The 15936-nt window shown below is 55.4% G+C and overlaps 1 protein-coding gene across 1 annotated transcript; it reads right to left on the bottom strand.

The window, feature by feature from the left end:
* Positions 1-3380: 3380 nt before the first annotated feature.
* On the bottom strand, positions 3381-15924 carry DBF4B (DBF4B-CDC7 kinase regulatory subunit; the record flags this gene model as incomplete). The annotated part of the gene is made up of 11 exons (XM_079327693.1): positions 15752-15924; positions 12734-12919; positions 11393-11443; positions 10699-10768; positions 9822-9892; positions 9085-9121; positions 7165-7207; positions 6249-6365; positions 5881-6007; positions 5184-5293; positions 3381-4689 (listed from the first exon to the last, which is right to left on the bottom strand). The coding sequence occupies exons 1-11, from the start codon at positions 15860-15862 to the stop codon at positions 3381-3383; spliced, it is 2232 nt and encodes a 743-aa protein (XP_079183819.1). The 5' UTR covers positions 15863-15924.
* Positions 15925-15936: the final 12 nt, after the last annotated feature.

Raw genomic sequence — 15936 nt, 5'->3', positions numbered from 1 at the left:
GCAGAGCCCCCCGGCCGGTACCGGAGCTCCCTGTCGCATCTTCCCCGGAATGGTACCGGAGCCCCGGGCCCGGGCCGGGCACCCCGCACCGGCGGGGACTGGAGCCAGTGCCAGCCCGGATCAGACCCCCTGCACCCACCCAGGACAGGAACTCCCCAGTCAATACGGGACCTCCCGAGGTCTGGAACCTCGGGACAGAATCAAGCCCCCCTCAGGCACTGCTTCCCGCCCCCCCTCCCCCCCAGCCAGTGCAGGACCCCCACTCCAGCAGCAGCCCCTCCAGCCAGTCCCACACCTCCCACCACCAGCACCAGGATCCCCGGCCGGCACAGGGCTCCAGCTGGGACTGAAGCCCCCAAGCAGCAGCACCCTCCCAGCTGGAGCCCAGCCCCTGCCGGTGCCAGGGCTGGTGCTGGCTGTGGATGGAGCTGGGGGTTCCAAGGGGATGGTGCTGAAACCAGGGAGTGATTCTGGACCATCCCCAGTGGGTGGGTGATGTCACCCAAGGGTTCTGTGGGGTCCCTCAAGAAGCACCAGAACCAGGAATCCCTCTCTGCTCTGATTTTGGGAGAGCTGCAAGGCTGTGTTCCCTCCTGGTGGTAATGGGACAGTTTTAGGGAGACAAGCCCCAGGAAATTCCTGTTTGTTTCGTTGCAGTGGGAGTGGGGCAGAGCAGCATGGAGGTGACACAGCTCATGGGGGAGGCAGCACAGCCACAGGCACCCCCAGGAGGGGCTCTCCTGGAGGGCACAGAGGCTCCAGCCTCAGGTGATGGATGCACCAAGCATCCAGAGCAGTGATTATTCCCTCAGGGCTGAGGGTGGGACACTGACCTGGAGACCACCAGCCCCAGCTCTTGCTGCCCAGGGCCACTCTTGGGCAGGAGCCTGGGCTCCCTGTGGAGGGTGATGGGCAACCTGTGCCTGTGCCTGAGGGGACAGTGGCTCGGCTGTCACCACGTGCTCCAGAGAGGGAAGGATGCAGGTGCTTCAGTGGCCCCAGCCCATCCCAGAGCTCAGCTCCTTGGGAAGGCCCTGGAGCTCCCCCAAAAGACCAAACTGGGGGCTTGAACTCCCAGTTCACATCCCTCACTCTCCTTTTTTGGAACTTTTGGGCTCATTTTGTGTTACCACTCCAACAAAGTCCCTCTGCATCTCAGTCCATTATCCCCAGCACTGGCAGAGGTGTCAGGAACCAAAACCTGAGAGGCAGCTGCATCTCAGCCTGGTTGGAGCAGAGGATGTGCTGAGGGTCATGCTCAGATTGGGGGGCTCAAAACCCCTCCAAGACCATGTGAGGGGGGCTGGCACTCACACACAGGGACAGCTCCCCTGGGAGCTGCACAGGAACAGGCTTCAGGAAGCACCTTCTCAGCCTCTCAGGGTTCTTTTGAGGCACATCAGCATAGGGCAGGCAGGGCTTCCAAACTGGGACCTGTTGCCCTTGAACCTTCCTCTTCCTCCATGCAGTGAGGGGAGGAACTGCAGCATCAGGTGCAGCAGAGATGATCCAGCACCTGCTCAGCCCTGCAGGAGCTCTGAGGCTGCCAGCCCAAGGGGGACAGTCCCTCCCTGAGCCCTCCTGGTGGCTCTCAGCACCACAGGAACAATGAGGTGCTCAGTCAATGTGGATCTCCCTGTACAAGGGAACAGCTCTTCTCATGGAAGGTGTTGGAACTGGATGATGTTTAGGGTCCCTTCCAACCCAAACCAGTCCAGGATTCTGTATCTCAGTCTGAACACCTGATCCAAAGCCTACAGGGCCCCCAGAGGGCTGTGAAACAGCTGCTTCAGTCCCCCAGATCAGGGACTCCATGGTGTAAGGCACTGGTCAGCATGAGGAGGGGCACTTGGGGGTCCTTCACCAGCTTGGTGAAAGACAACTGCTGCTCTCCCAGGGCAGCTCAGTACCATGAGGCAGCCCAGTCTCACAGGGGTCACCCTGCAGCTCTGGTCACACAGGCCAAGAGCCTGGAGGGGCCATTCCTCTGTCCCCAGCCCCTCTTTGCTGTCTGAGGGGCACAGAGCTGGTCACTCCATCCAGGAGGCCAAGCACAACAGGACAGTGGGTGGCTGGTGCTCTAAGCCCCTCTATCCCAGGGGTCACCTTCCTGCTGTGACAGCCTGTGGCTGCAGGGACATCTCCATGGTACAACCCCAAGCCCAGTGGAGCTCAGCTCCTGCTGCAGTTTTGATCAGCCCTTCATTATAGGGGCTGCAGCAGGTAAAGAATGAGTGTGGCTTTGCACTGGAGAAGGGTTTAGATCAGGAGGAGTCTCTGAAGTCTCCTGTGTCCCAAGTTCCTGCTCCCACTACATGATCCCACTCCAAGCTTTCCCTTTGAGCCTGGAGTGAATGAGGGAGTGTTGTCCTTCACTCAGGTTCTGAACATCTCCAAGGACAGACAGACCCCACTCCGGGTGCCCAGGGCTGTCTCATCCTCCTGGGCCCTGAGCCTTTTCCCAACCTGCACCTGGAAGCAGTTTGGCACCTTGGCTTCATTCTGCTTGGAACTGCCCTTCAAGAAGCCACAGGACACTCCAGGGCATCCTCTTAGCCAGCCCTGACCTCCATCCCTTGACCCCATGCCCAGGAGAGGTCAACAGGCTCCTACCAAATGCTCTCCAGTTTCTCCACACCCCTCCTTGCTGGGCACCACCCCAGCACTGGGTACAACAGCACCTGCTGACCACACTCCCCTGGCAAACCAGAGCTGAGGTGATGTTCTGGGGCTGCACCAACCACTGTGCCTCCTTCATCGTGGTGCCCACTACCCACAGACCCCTTTCAGCAAAATGTCCTTCACCCAACCCCCTCTGCTCCTGTTCCCAAACACATTCCACCCACAGTAAGGCAGAGCAGGATCTCATTCCTCCATTTTATTTCAAAATTCAAAAGTTTGTAAAAAAACCAAAACAAACAAACACCCAAACAAGTTAAAACCACCTGAAAATACTTAAAGACAACCCCCAGACCACATGAGGAAAACACAAATCTCATCCCCATGACCCTCTTCTCCTAAGTCTTTGCAGCTCTGGGGACCATGTGAGAGGAGGAACAGGCTCTGCTCTCCCTCTGGAAGGGCAAAGAGCACATGGCCATTGAAGAGAGACTTCAAGAGGCACCACCATGTCAGCAGCCTCTGAAGACTTAGAGGAAGCTGCTGGCTCTAGACATGGTCAGCAGAGAGGAGGGAAGATCACAGCCAAAGACAGTGAAGCCACTGCATCTCCATCAATTCCCAGCAGGAGAGCTGTCCAGGCTGCTGGCACATCCTCACTCCTGGATGTGCCTCCTGCTGCTGACACAGAGCCTCACTAAATCCCTTCCCAGCCCCTCTCAGCTCCCACCAAGGGTCCAGAGAGCAGCCTGGAGGTGCTTTTAGCTGCCAAACAATGTCCCAAATATGGGGAAAGAGGCTCCTCTGGTCTCTGTGCAGCAGTTCCTGCAGTTCTTGTCCCCTTGGCCTGCCCAGGGCAGTTCTGACTCCTTTGGCCCCGAGCAGAGCTGGGACTCGTACCCACTGTCCCTCCCACTGACCCGTGCCTGCTGCACTGAGCTCCTGGGGCCCTGCACCCCTGGGAGGCTGGGGAGCAGCTGCACATCCCAGTCTGACTGCAAGGAGCTCCTGCTGAAGCCATGAGCAGCCTCTGGGCTCTGGGGAGCAAGGGGCAGGGGGCTGTGTGCCTGCTCTGTGCTCCTCTCAGGAGCTCCAGGGGCTGCTGCTTCTGCTGCCCTGACACGGAGTGAGCAGCAACATCTGGCTGCAGCCACAGGCAGTGAGGGAGAGGGCAGGCAGCCAGCAGGGCAGCTGGTCCTGCTGCCTGTGCTCCCCAGAGCAGGCCTGCTCCCATTCCTGGGTGTGCTGTCACTGTCCCCTCCTGGCTGCTCCCCCTGGGCTCTGCCCCTGCTCCAGCCAGGCTCGCTGACAGGAACAGCCCCAGGCTCCAAACCTGCAGCCCCAGCTCCTGGGGATCCTGGCTGGCACACAGGGGCCCCAGGGCTCTCACACAGGCACACATCCAAAGCAAGGGAGCTGGGAGGTCTGTTGGAGAGCTCTGTGCCCAGGGGCAGGCCTGGCTCAGACACCTGCCCTGCACCCTGTGCCCCCATCCCACCACCCAGCAGCTCCATCTGCTCAGCTGCAGGGGAGAGGCCAAACCCCAGCTCCAGCCTGGGCCTCTTGCCCACCTGGGAGCTCTGTCTGGAGCACAGCTGGCGCTTCCTGGAGGCAGGCTGTGCTTGGGGAGGGTGGCTGACAGACCCAGGCTGTGTGTCAGGTCCAGATGAAGAAGGCATTGCCTCTCTGACAGGAGTGGGTGCTGCATGAGGCCCCCAGCCCAGCTCAGGAGCCAAGCCCAAATCTGAAGCCCCCAGCCCAGCCTCCCTCATGGTGCCATGGGCAGCACAGACCCCTCTGCTGAGCCCTGCTCCCCTGGGCAGCTGCAGGGAGCTGTGCTTTGACAAACTCCTTCCTCCTCTGGGATATCTGATGCTGTCCCTGGGCAAGGAGGGGGAACATCCCTTGGTCTTCAGGCCATGATCCAGCTCTGCATCTGTTATCAGTTCCACAGTATCCTGCTCAGACCATTTTCCTTCCTTTCCCAGCTCTGCTGGCAGCAGTTTGACTCCTCCAGTGCTGTGTGCTTGAGGCACTACACATTCATCTGCCAGGCAGGACCAGGGCACCCTGAGAAGAACCATCAGTTAATGCTCACCCAGCCCCAGCAATGCCCCTCCCCAGGGAGACAAGGCCTCTCCTGCAGTGCAGGGTGTTTGCAGCCCTTGCTCAGGAGCAGGGAAGCACTTTTAGCCTGGTGAGGCTCAGAATGGCTCTGCTCCTGGCAGAGATGGGCAGCACAAGGGATCTCAGCCTCCTCAGCCCAGTGCCCAGGCATAGGGAGGCTACAGAGCAGCAGGGTTTGAGTCAGACACAGGGACAGAAAAGGTGGGCTCAGCTGCCCTTCCTAGTTTAGGAGGCATGAGGAGTCCACAGTTCTCTGAAGGAGAAAACCCATGGACATGCAGGAACATCTCCCACAGTTTGTCTAAGCTTTGCCCAGCAGGTGCCAAGTTGGTTCTGCTTCAGCCTCTGCCTCCCAGGCACAGGGACCCATCCCATCCATGTGCCATGCAGCACTTGCTGCCTTTGGGCTCCAGGAGGTCCCAGATCCCCAGACTTACTTGGCTGACCACTCCTCAAAGCTGTTGGTGAGCTGGGAGATGACACGATCCACAGGGATGTAGTGGGAGCTGTCCTGGGCAAAGCTCTGGTGCTGGGGGCTCTGGAGATGCTGGAAGGTGGCAGAAACCCTTTAACAACACTTCAAGCTTTGCCAGGAGGGGGATTCACAACAACAGGCACTTCCCCACAGCCTAACACAGAGGGCAAAGGGTCTGGCAGGTTTGGGAACACACAGAGTGCCCTGCTCCTGCTGCTGAGGAGGCTGTGTCTGGATCCAAGGGCAGCCCACAGCCTCCCCTGCAGCAGGAAACAGACCCCACCACCAGTGTCTGGCATTAACAGGTGGGCTCTGAAAGCCCCCCTTGCTTGGCACCTTCCAGCAGATAAAAAACCTCCTCCCACCTTCTCAATCCACCTGTGCCCCATGGCTGCCATGGAACTGCCTCTTCACCTTATGTATCACGTCATAGGATGATCCTTGAGGACCCCAAGAGAGGAGTGTGCTGTGCTCCAACCTTCAAACCCACCATGCTCTGACCTGACATGGGCACAGATACACCCAGTTCCCATCTCTGGGGCAGACCCTGCAGGATACAGCAATTCATGTTCACAGTGCTAACCTGACATGATTAATGAAGCCTCTGAGTGTATCCCCCAGAACCCTTGCAAGGAACCAGGTCCCAGAGGAACCTTTACCTTCTGCAGCTCCTCAAAGGTCTCCTGGCAGCACTCACAAAAGCCCCTCCTTTTCCTGGGCAGGGTGATGTGTGTGGAGCGGGGGCTCCTCCCCCCAGCACTGTGCAGGGCACAGTCCCCAACAGCCCTGCAAGGGACAGCACAGGGGGGCTGGGGTCACCCTGGGGCCACCAGGGACCCAGCACAGGGGGGCTGGGGTCACCCTGGGGCCACCAGGGACCCAGCACAGGGGGGCTGGGGTCACCCTGGGGCCACCAGGGACCCAGCACAGGGCTCCCTGTGCCCACTGCCAAAGGCAGGTGGTTGCCAGCCCTCAGGAACCAGCAGGAGTGGGGTTAAACACTTGCACAGAAGGAGCTACAGCCTACCTGGCTTGGCAGGAATTGGAGAGGCTTTTCAGAGGCTCAAATGGGCTGGAGCTTTTGGGTGCCAAGAAGTTGAGGTCAGGAAAGCTCTGAAACTGGTGATGGAAGGGCCGGAATTGCCTGAAAGGAGCACCAGATCAGGACATCAGACTCATGGCAGGGCTTCAGAGCTGTCCCTCCTGGAAGGGCTCAAGGTACCAGCCCATTTATGATGGGATGATGCTCAGTGCTCTCCTGTGGCTGTGTCAGAACTCCCATTTCTCACTGAAAGTGTTAAACCCAGTTCCCAGTAACAGCCCCAATGGGACATGTTTTGGACAGCAGGCAAGTTTGCCTGCTCAGCCCAAATTCCATCTTTTACCCCAGGGCAGAGCAGTGCAGTATTTCCAGCTACCCCACAGCACAGGAGGGTTTTGATTCCCAGGCCACATCTCTCCCCTCACATTTCATTTGCATCCAACATATAAACCCCAATATTTGACTCTTAATTGAGATGTCTTAAATGTTGCCTTTGGAATAATTAATTTGCCCTGTGGATGCTGGTAGAGTTACAGAAACACCACAGGGATCAGGTCCCCTGTGCCCAAGGCTGTCATCAAGTTACAGGCCCTGACCTCCTGTGCTTCAATCTCACTCCTCACTGCCCAGGGCTTGGGGGATTAAGTGACCTGCTGAGGATCACACATGGAATCTGAGCAAGGAAGCAAACTGCTGTCAAGTCTCGTTTAACACCTTTTTTCTCCCTGACACACAAGACACCTGGATTGTTTCTCTAAAATCCATCTGCCTCCCTCTAGGAGAGTCAACTTCCCAGTGTGGAACAGGGTCTGCACAGAAGCCAGACTCTGCCTCATGGGCATAACAGTCCCTGGGAGTGAAACCAGTGAAGGAGAGACCCCAAGGTTTATGTAGAATTTACCTGCTCTGGTCTTCAACTTTCAGAAAAGGGGGCTTCAATTTTCCTGCCAGAGAGAAACCTGGTTAGTTTTCCTGGCCAAATTCCCTACTTAAGTCACTCATTCCCCAACAGAACTGGGTTCCAGAGCTGAGTGCATCAGAACTTCTGGCCCTGGTGAATGCCAAGTGGTGGCCAAGTACAGTCAAAACTGCTCTTTAGGTGATCTTCAACAGCCCTGGCCCAAGTGTGCAGTGGGGTGACCAAACCTCAGGAGCCCAACCATGGGACATGTCCACTTTTTAGAGTATTTAGCCATCCCCTCACATCTTTAATGCTTCCTCAGTCTTCAAGGCACTGGCCTAACCCCAAGCCTTCTGACTCCAGTCTCAAGAATTGTCACACAATGTGCCAATGAATATGAGAAGGGAACTCAGGAACTGCAGTGGCTGCTGCACTGGCTCAGAGCTCTGCAACAGCCTCCAGCACCTTTTCCTCCATTCACCCTGCTTCAAGTGCACAACCTGGCTCAGGTTCTGGTGATGTCAAAGCGGCAAGAGATGCTGGAGACAAACCAAGGGGCTGCCCAGCCAGGCCTGGCAGCAGGACACTACTCGAGAGCAGTATCTGGCTCTGCTCAGTTCCTGAGGAGGGCAAACAGCAGCTTTGCTTCCTATGGAGGCAGAAAAGAGATGAAGAGAGCAAGAGTCTCAGCAATGCATTGAGGGAAAAGGTTTTCAGAGCCAGGATGGGAAGGGAGGTTCCAAGGTCCCTCCTGTCCTGCAGGTACATTCCACTCACATTACGCTCACCTTGGAAACCCGAGTCCTGATCTGGCTAAGAAACAAATAAACACCAAGGTGTTCCCACAGGGCATCTGCCTGACCCTGAAACCAAGCCTCTCCTGCCTCTGAAGGGTGAGGAGTTTTGTTTTCTTATGATCCTGGCACTCAATGTTATTTTTTCCAAAGATATTTCACCCTCCTTCCCCAGAAAGGCTGAGCCCACCTGTCCTCACCAGCCTCACCCTCTGCTTGCCTCAAATGTGCTGCTACGTCACTGGAGCTGCTATTTCAGTACAGGATCAAGTTTTTTTTCCATGTAAACACTGCCAAATGCTCAGCACTTCTGAGACAGAGGCCATGTGCAAGCCCCAGATCCCCCTCAGATGGGTGTGTGGGTCCTGAGCAATCCCACCAGTGACAAAAGGCTCCAATGCCACTGCCAGACCCCAGGCCAGGCTCAGACTGTGCCCAGCACAGATCCCAGAGCTTGCAGGCACAATCTGCCACATCCAACAGCTTCCTGAGCCTTCCCTCAGCACCTTCCCCCACCCAAGGAGGGAAACAGCTCCAAGTGTCTCACACACACTCCAGGTTGGAGGCTGCTCCTGCCACCGCCGAGCGCTCGCTCTCCATGCCGGAGTGGAACAAGCCTGGCATCAGCTGACGTCAGCAGTGCCAGTTTCAGCACCACAATTGGCTCTTGTCTAATTGCAGATGAGAACCTGGCTGCTCCCCCTCCCTCCCCCTGGCAGTGCCATCCCCAGATTGGTGTCTCAGCAGCACATCTCAGCCCAACAGAAGTGAGTGGGCTGGGAGGAACACGCTCTTCTCTGCAGGATGCATTTATTCCTCAAAACCTCCTTTAAGCTGCTGGATTCAATGTGCAGCAGCACTGTTCTCAGGTGCCCTGGGATTCTGGGAGCTGGCAGCAAAGGGTTTTTAGGATTTTTAAACACAGTGTGAAATCAAAGGTCCTCAGCTGTCCTGGGAGGCTGCAGCCAGACTCCAAAGAGTAACAGAACCCATTCAAGGGGAACTGCCTAAAGAGTTGGCATATTTTGGGATTGCCAAAGGTTTTGATGTGTTTCAAATTCTAAATGAGGCTTCTCCAAGCAGCTCCACATCTGAACATAAACAGTAACACAACTGCCAGGCCTACCTTTGTGAATTTTGGATCTGGAGGTGAGGCATTTCACCTAGGGGAAAAAAAAGGGACATATTGAGCATGAGAGCAGCACAAGCAGAGCTGCAGTTACTGATCCCAGAGCAGCAGCAGCTTCACCCAGCACTCAGAGCTCTTGTACCACCCAGAGTACCTCTCCTCATTTGGTCTCCCAAGTTCCCCAGGGTTAAATGAAATACAACAAAGGCTGCCACACCCTGTCCTTACATCCCACCTTCCCCCTGACCTCTCCAGTGCATTAACCAATCCTTTGGTGAGCCAGTGTACCAGTCACATCATCATTATCTTACTCTCCTTTGCCTGTGTGTGTGCTTTTTGCTTTCCTTACTAAATCACTTAACTCCTGAGATTTCTCACTTTTTCTCTCCCTGTTCTCTCCCCACCCCAGGGGGGTCCCAGGGGGTGGCAGTGTGGGGCAGAGTTGCCATATGGGGTTAAGCCATGACCCTTAACCCCTTGGGGTCAAAGTCAGCAATAACTGTGCTATGGATGCTGACACTTATCAACAGCTGCCTCATTCTCATCTGAATTTACCCCCAACTTTATAAAAGGAAAAATTCTTTGAATCTTCTTCATCTCCATCACTAACACAAGCACAACATTGGATCCAGCACCCCCCTGACTGGCCCACTGGCACTGTAGTTGCTACAAGAACTGTTCAAAGCTGCCCAGGAACCCTGAACTCCTGAAATTGGCTGCAGTGAAGTTGTTACCTCTGTCTTCTGGCACTGCTTCCTTGCTCCTGAGATGGCTCGCAGCAGCTGCTGGGCATAGGACAACATTTCTGTGCAGGTGGGATGTCAAGGAGCCAAAGCTCAGGCAGGGAAGGGAGCTGCTCCCCTCAGACTGCAGCACACCCCCCATGGCACTGGGAAAAGCCTGCAGCCCCTGGCAGAGCATCTCCCCCAGGGAATGGTCCAAGATGAAGGCAAGAGAGCATTTTGAGGGACAGCCCCCAGTTTGCTCTCTAGCAGAGCCAGAGGCTGCTGGGGCTCTGCAGGAAGGAGCCACTGGCAGGAGCTCTGCAGCACAGAGAGCAGAGCCCAGGGACATGATCCAGACAGGCTCAGGCACAGCTGTATGTCACTGTCATCAAACACTCAGAACCTTTTACTCCAGACCTATTATTAGTATCAGAGTTCCACCATTTGTCTTTCCCATCACCCCCTCCCCATCCATCATGGGGACAGGAGGTGCCTTCCAGAACAGCTCCTCAAACACCAGCACTTCCTAATTAAACCTGACCAAATCCTGCCCATACCATGATCATACATCCAGGTTAATTAGTAAAAATGATCTTTTTGGAACAAATTGATGTACTGACCAAGATATTGACATTTCCTAATGTTCCACCTTCAGTGCATTACAGTGCACCCTGTGTTTGCTGTTGCAAATGTGACAATGGTATGTTCTGTACACACAGATCTGGTGTTTGAGGGCAGACCCAGCCTCAGCCAGGATGCCATCACTCCAGGATATTTGCTTGCAATTTCTTCCTTCTGTTCTACTCTCCTTACATCACTTCTGCTCCACCTGTCTCCAAAATGCCTCATTAGCAGCAGCCTCCTTGCAGCCCACAGAGAAGGATACCATCCACATGCAGGATCTGGACTCCCCACAGGCGAGCGTTGGCGAGGATGCTGCTGCCACTGCAGGTGTCCTGTACAGAGAGGTTTGCCAAAGCACAGCTCAAAGCACAGCTCAAAGCACAGCCACGTGCAGCTCTGAACTGAGCTCAGGCCCTTCCTGCTGCCCAACTGACACAGCACTGCATGGCTGTTATTAAAATCAGGGCACAGCAGTAAAGGACCAACCTCCTGCTTTATCCACCCCAAATTAACAGCAGCTTCTCGGGCAAATGTTTAATCCCTGCTACAGCACGAGCTTCTAAGTGGGCACTGAGATTTATCTGGCCACTGGTGACCTCAGGGACAGGACTGCAGGGGAGCCTTCTGCCCCAACTACATTGCTTTAGTTCTTCTTAGGCTAAAAATTCATCTAACAACAGGCCTTGTGTTACTATTTCTCTTGTGTTAAGCACCCAGATGGCTGGGACAGGCCTTAGAGGTACAGCACTGGGTGACATGGCTCTGTAAAAAGCAGTGACCAGCAGCACTACACAACATTCTGCAGGCCACAAGCAACTGCTTTGTGCCTTTCCCAGCCCAGGATCTGCTCTGTCAGCAGGGCAGGGGCTCTGCAGGAAGGCTGGCACTGGTTCTGCTCTGCTCAGCAGAACTCTGAGCACACCTAGCCCCAGCAGAGCTCATCCAAGGCTGCTCACCTGGTTCTTCATGGCCTTGTGCAGCAGCTCCTTCCCCCTGCTCAGCAGTGCCTGTGGAGAGAGGAGACATGAGCAGCTCATGGCAAAGAGCTGGAGAGCAACAATCCCTGGGGATCCCCACACTCTGCTGGGTTCATCTCTGCCAGCAGAGAGCCTTTCCAGGGAATGCAAACTGCAGAGAGGACCACTCAACTGCACCAGCAGCACCAGCCAAGGCTTGGAATTATTGCCCAGCAGGGAAATGAAGGCTCCAGAGTGAGCCAAGAGGAAGCAGCAATTTAGCTTGAAAACTGCCTGCTGCATCATGGAATTGTCCAGGCTGAAAAAGCCCTGTAAGGTCATCAAATCCAACCCAAGGTCACCACTGATCCATGCCTCCAAGTGCCACATCCACACAGTTTTTAAATCTCTCCAGGGATAGGAACTCCACAACTGCCCTGGGCAGCTGTGCCAGGGTTGAACAACCCTTTCCATGAAGGAGTTTTCCCTTCCATCCAACCTAAACCTGCCCAGCACAACTTGAGACTGTTTCCTCTTGTCCTGTCACTTGTTACCCAGGAGAAGTGACCAAGCCCCATCTGTCAAGGACTTGTAGACAGATCAGCTCCCTCTGAGCCTCCTGTTCTCCAGGCATCCCAACATGCTGGCAAGGGTTAGGAACATCCTGGGAACAGAGCCTTATTTTCAAGCCAACAGGCTCAGCAGATTGGTTCAGCTCTTTGTAAGACAAGGGACAGTGCAGGGACAAAAACTGGGACAAACCTCTGCAGCTCAGGTTTCCCACTGCAGCTGGTTCAGTTCCAGCTGGCAGATTCCCCAGGCCCAGGCTGGGACAGCTGCCTTTCCCCAGTCACAGCTTCCAGCAGACACTGCACTCAAGGTGGGATGCTGGAATTTGTGAGCAGAAAGCCCAGTTCCAACAGGCAAATGGGACCAGGAGAAGCCCCTTCCTGCAGGAGCCCCTCATGGATCTCCTTCCAGGGTACAGGTGCCTTGCCCTGTGTCTGGGAGTAGCCAGAGACTGCAGTGGTTTTCTCTGGTCTACATTTCTCTGGCTTTTCTCACCACACCTCTGCCTGTTCTCCCAGGAAGCCAGCCAAGGCCTCCAGCTCCTCTGCCATTCCAGCAGATTTCCTTGATTACAGCCCAAAGCTGTGACATGCACATTTGAGTAGACAATGATGGCAGACACAAGGAACAGGAGTATGAATAGGAACAGCCTGGGAAACAGGAATAGAGCAGGAAAAAAACCCACACAGAATATTTCTCACAACAGAAACAACTTCACCCTCCAAAACTGACCCAATAGATCCCTTGGGCTGAAACCTTTGCAGCTCTTACAGTGTATGGTGGCTTCTGGCCAGGTCTGGCTGGGTTCCCTTTGGGGGCAGCAGGCACTGTGGTTTTTGTGCCTCCTGCAGTTGGGCTGTTCTGCTTCTCCTCCCGACTCCTGGCCTGGCCCTGCTTGGCCTCTCTGTTGCTGGACACCACACAGGTGATTTCTTTGCTGAGGAAGCTTTCAGTCACCTGCAGTGAGACAGAACAGAGCAGCTCTGCACATGCCTGACCCTGAGCTGACAGAGCCCTGCTGAACAAACCCACTGCCCCCTGGCTCAACCCCCACACAGTGAGGGGCTGCTGGAAGCAATCACATTCCTTCTTTCATTTCATGCTGCCTCTCCAAAAGGGGGACATGCTGTGATACCCTAGAGATTCACTGCCTCAGATCCAGACATCCACCACTCTGTCAGCACCACCTCCTCCCCACACAGTGCTTTCAAAAGATCTGAGGAAAAGGCCCTGGACATCATGGATCAGCCTGGAGGAGCTCTGTCTTCAGGAGAAGAAAAGTTTTAGAAAAATAAAGGAGAAAGTGAACAATTGGGCAAGCAGCTCCAGAGAGAACACAGCAGGAGGGAACCAGAGATGAAACACATTCACACACCTTTGCACAGGAGCTGCAGGCCAAGAAAGAGGTGGAAACCCAAAAGTTGGGATACTAATGGTATTGTAAGCCAATAATGACTAGGCTTCTCAAAAATCAGTGCAGGAGGCAGAGGGTCACAGGGCTCAGGTGTGAAGCCCTCAGAAAGATAAAGATCTGGGCAGCCCAAAATCTCAGCTGCTGAACCAGCTGGCTCTGCTCCTGTAGGTGGAGATTCCCAAACCATGAAGTGGGTGTGAAATGCCACAAGGGTCACTGCAGGCTGTGCTGCAAGCACAGAAGAAAGGAAATCACAATCTCCCCATGCAAGTAACACTCCAGAGTGCCACCAGCCCCATGCCAAGTTCAAGGTGCCACATGCAAGCCCAAGGCCACAGGATGGCCCTGCCTGTGTCCTGAACTACAGAGCCTGGGCCTGGATAGTGCTGCCACTACAGACAGTGGCCATGGGTAGCTCAGTATCCCTACAGAGCCAAGAGGAATGGGAGCTCCACTGCCAGTGGGCCTCATTTCAGAGGGAGAGGGCCAGGATGGTGTTTGATAGAAACCAGAAGGATGGTCAAAGTCTAAAATGATTTCCAAGTAACACAGCAGCTGTATAGAGAAGCAAGTTTGCTGAGAATATGTGGTTCTCAGACTTGAGGATGCCCAGCCAGGAAAGAGATGTCCCAGGTGTGGGTGGCACACCCAGGAGAGAAAACAGCAAGTTCAGGACAAAGGTCCTGAAAGGGAAAACAGAGCAAGTCACCTTCCTTTCATGTCTGTGCAGCCAACATCTGATCAGGGCTGAAGAGATACAGCACCAGCAAGAATTAAAAGATTCTATACCTGTGTGTATATTGTAGGATTTAAATTTTGAGGTTACATGAGATGACCACCTCAGAGAGGTTAAAGAGCTTGAAAACTAATAGTAACAACTGTTAGAACCAACTGTGCACAAGAGGAATAAGGAGACTGAAAGATGAACAACCAGGTACAACCCCAAGCTCAGCTCCAGCTTGAGGAGGTGCTACTTTTTGAAGGGTTTTACAACAGGATATAAGGAATTGATGAGGAGTATCAGCAGCAAGGAAGCCTGGAGGCCATGAAGGATTTGAGGGATCCTCTCAAATACCAGGGAAAAGAGTCCAGATGTCTCTTCTGGGGAAACCAGGAGAAAAGCACACAGCAGCATGATTGGCTGGAATTTCCCTACTTTACTCTATGTTAAATTCCATTTGGAAATCCCACAGCTTCCCTCAAAAATTCAAACTGCCACAGGCTGTTGTCAGCCATGAGGGAGAACCACATACCAGTTAAAATCACCTGGAAAATCTGCCCCTGGCTAGAAAAAACCCATTTCTCAGTGGGTGATGAATGGGACACCCATCACCACACAAGCAGTTATCACCTCTGGGAGGTGCCCCTGTGAGCGGCAGCCCCATCCCAGCCCTGGAACTGGTCCAGGACAAAGTGACCATCGGCTGGGAGCTGCTCCCGTGTGGCCACCAGCACCGGGAGTGATGCAGGGAAAGGACGGGCTGGGAAGGCAGGGAAGCAGCGGGAATGGCTGGAATTGGGAATGCAGGGAAGCAGCGGGAATGGCTGGAATTGGGAATGCAGGGAAGCAGCGGGAATGGCTGGAATTAGGAATGCAGGGAAGCAGCGGGAATGGCTGGAATTGGGAATGCAGGGAAGCAGCGGGAATGGCTGGAATTGGGAATGCAGGGAAGCAGCGGGAATGGCTGGAATTGGGAATGCAGGGAAGCAGCGGGAATGGCTGGAATTGGGAATGCAGGGAAGCAGCGGGAATGGCTGGAATTGGGAATGCAGGGAAGCAGCGGGAATGGCTGGAATTGGGAATGCAGGGAAGCAGCGGGAATGGCTGGAATTGGGAATGCAGGGAAGCAGCGGGAATGGCTGGAATTGGGAATGCAGGGAAGCACCGGGAACGCTGGAATTGGGAATGCAGGGAAGCAGCGGGAATGGCTGGAATTGGGAATGCAGGGAAGCAGCGGGAATGGCTGGAATTGGGAATGCAGGGAAGCACCGGGAACGCTGGAATTGGGAATGCAGGGAAGCAGCGGGAATGGCAGAATTGGGAATGCAGGGAAGCAGCGGGAATGGCTGGAATTGGGAATGCAGGGAAGCAGCGGGAATGGCGGAGGGAAAGGCCGGCCCGAGGCGGGGCTGTGAGGGACCCCGGGGGGCCGGAGCGCGGGGATGGGGGCGACCCCCCGCAACCCCCAGAGCTCCGGCTGCCGGGAACCCGGGGAGAGACGCGGCTCAGCGGAGAAGCAAGAGAACCAGGAAACATTAAAAAATGAGCAGAGACAGAAGAGAGGCGAGACCCCGCAAGGCTCCCCCAGACCCCTGCCGTGGCGCTGCCCCGCAGCCCCGGCGCCCCCCGCTCCCCTCAGGCCGGCCCGCCTCACCCCCCCGAGCCGCCCGATGGCCGCCGCCAGCTCCCGGGCGCTGCGGCCGCTCGGCAGATCCAGGTAGAAGGACTGTCCGCGGAGGGGCCGGGCGGAGGCCGTGCTGGCCATGGCCCTGCCGGGGCTCGCAGCCGCCAGGAGCCCGCCGCCTGCCCGTGTTTAAATCCGCCGCCCGCCCCGCCCCT

Source organism: Erithacus rubecula, assembly GCF_903797595.1.
Source record: "Erithacus rubecula genome assembly, chromosome: 27".
NCBI lineage: Eukaryota > Metazoa > Chordata > Aves > Passeriformes > Muscicapidae > Erithacus > Erithacus rubecula.
The sequence above is the reverse complement of the archived record's forward strand: the minus strand, read 5'-3'. Positions and strand labels throughout refer to the sequence as shown.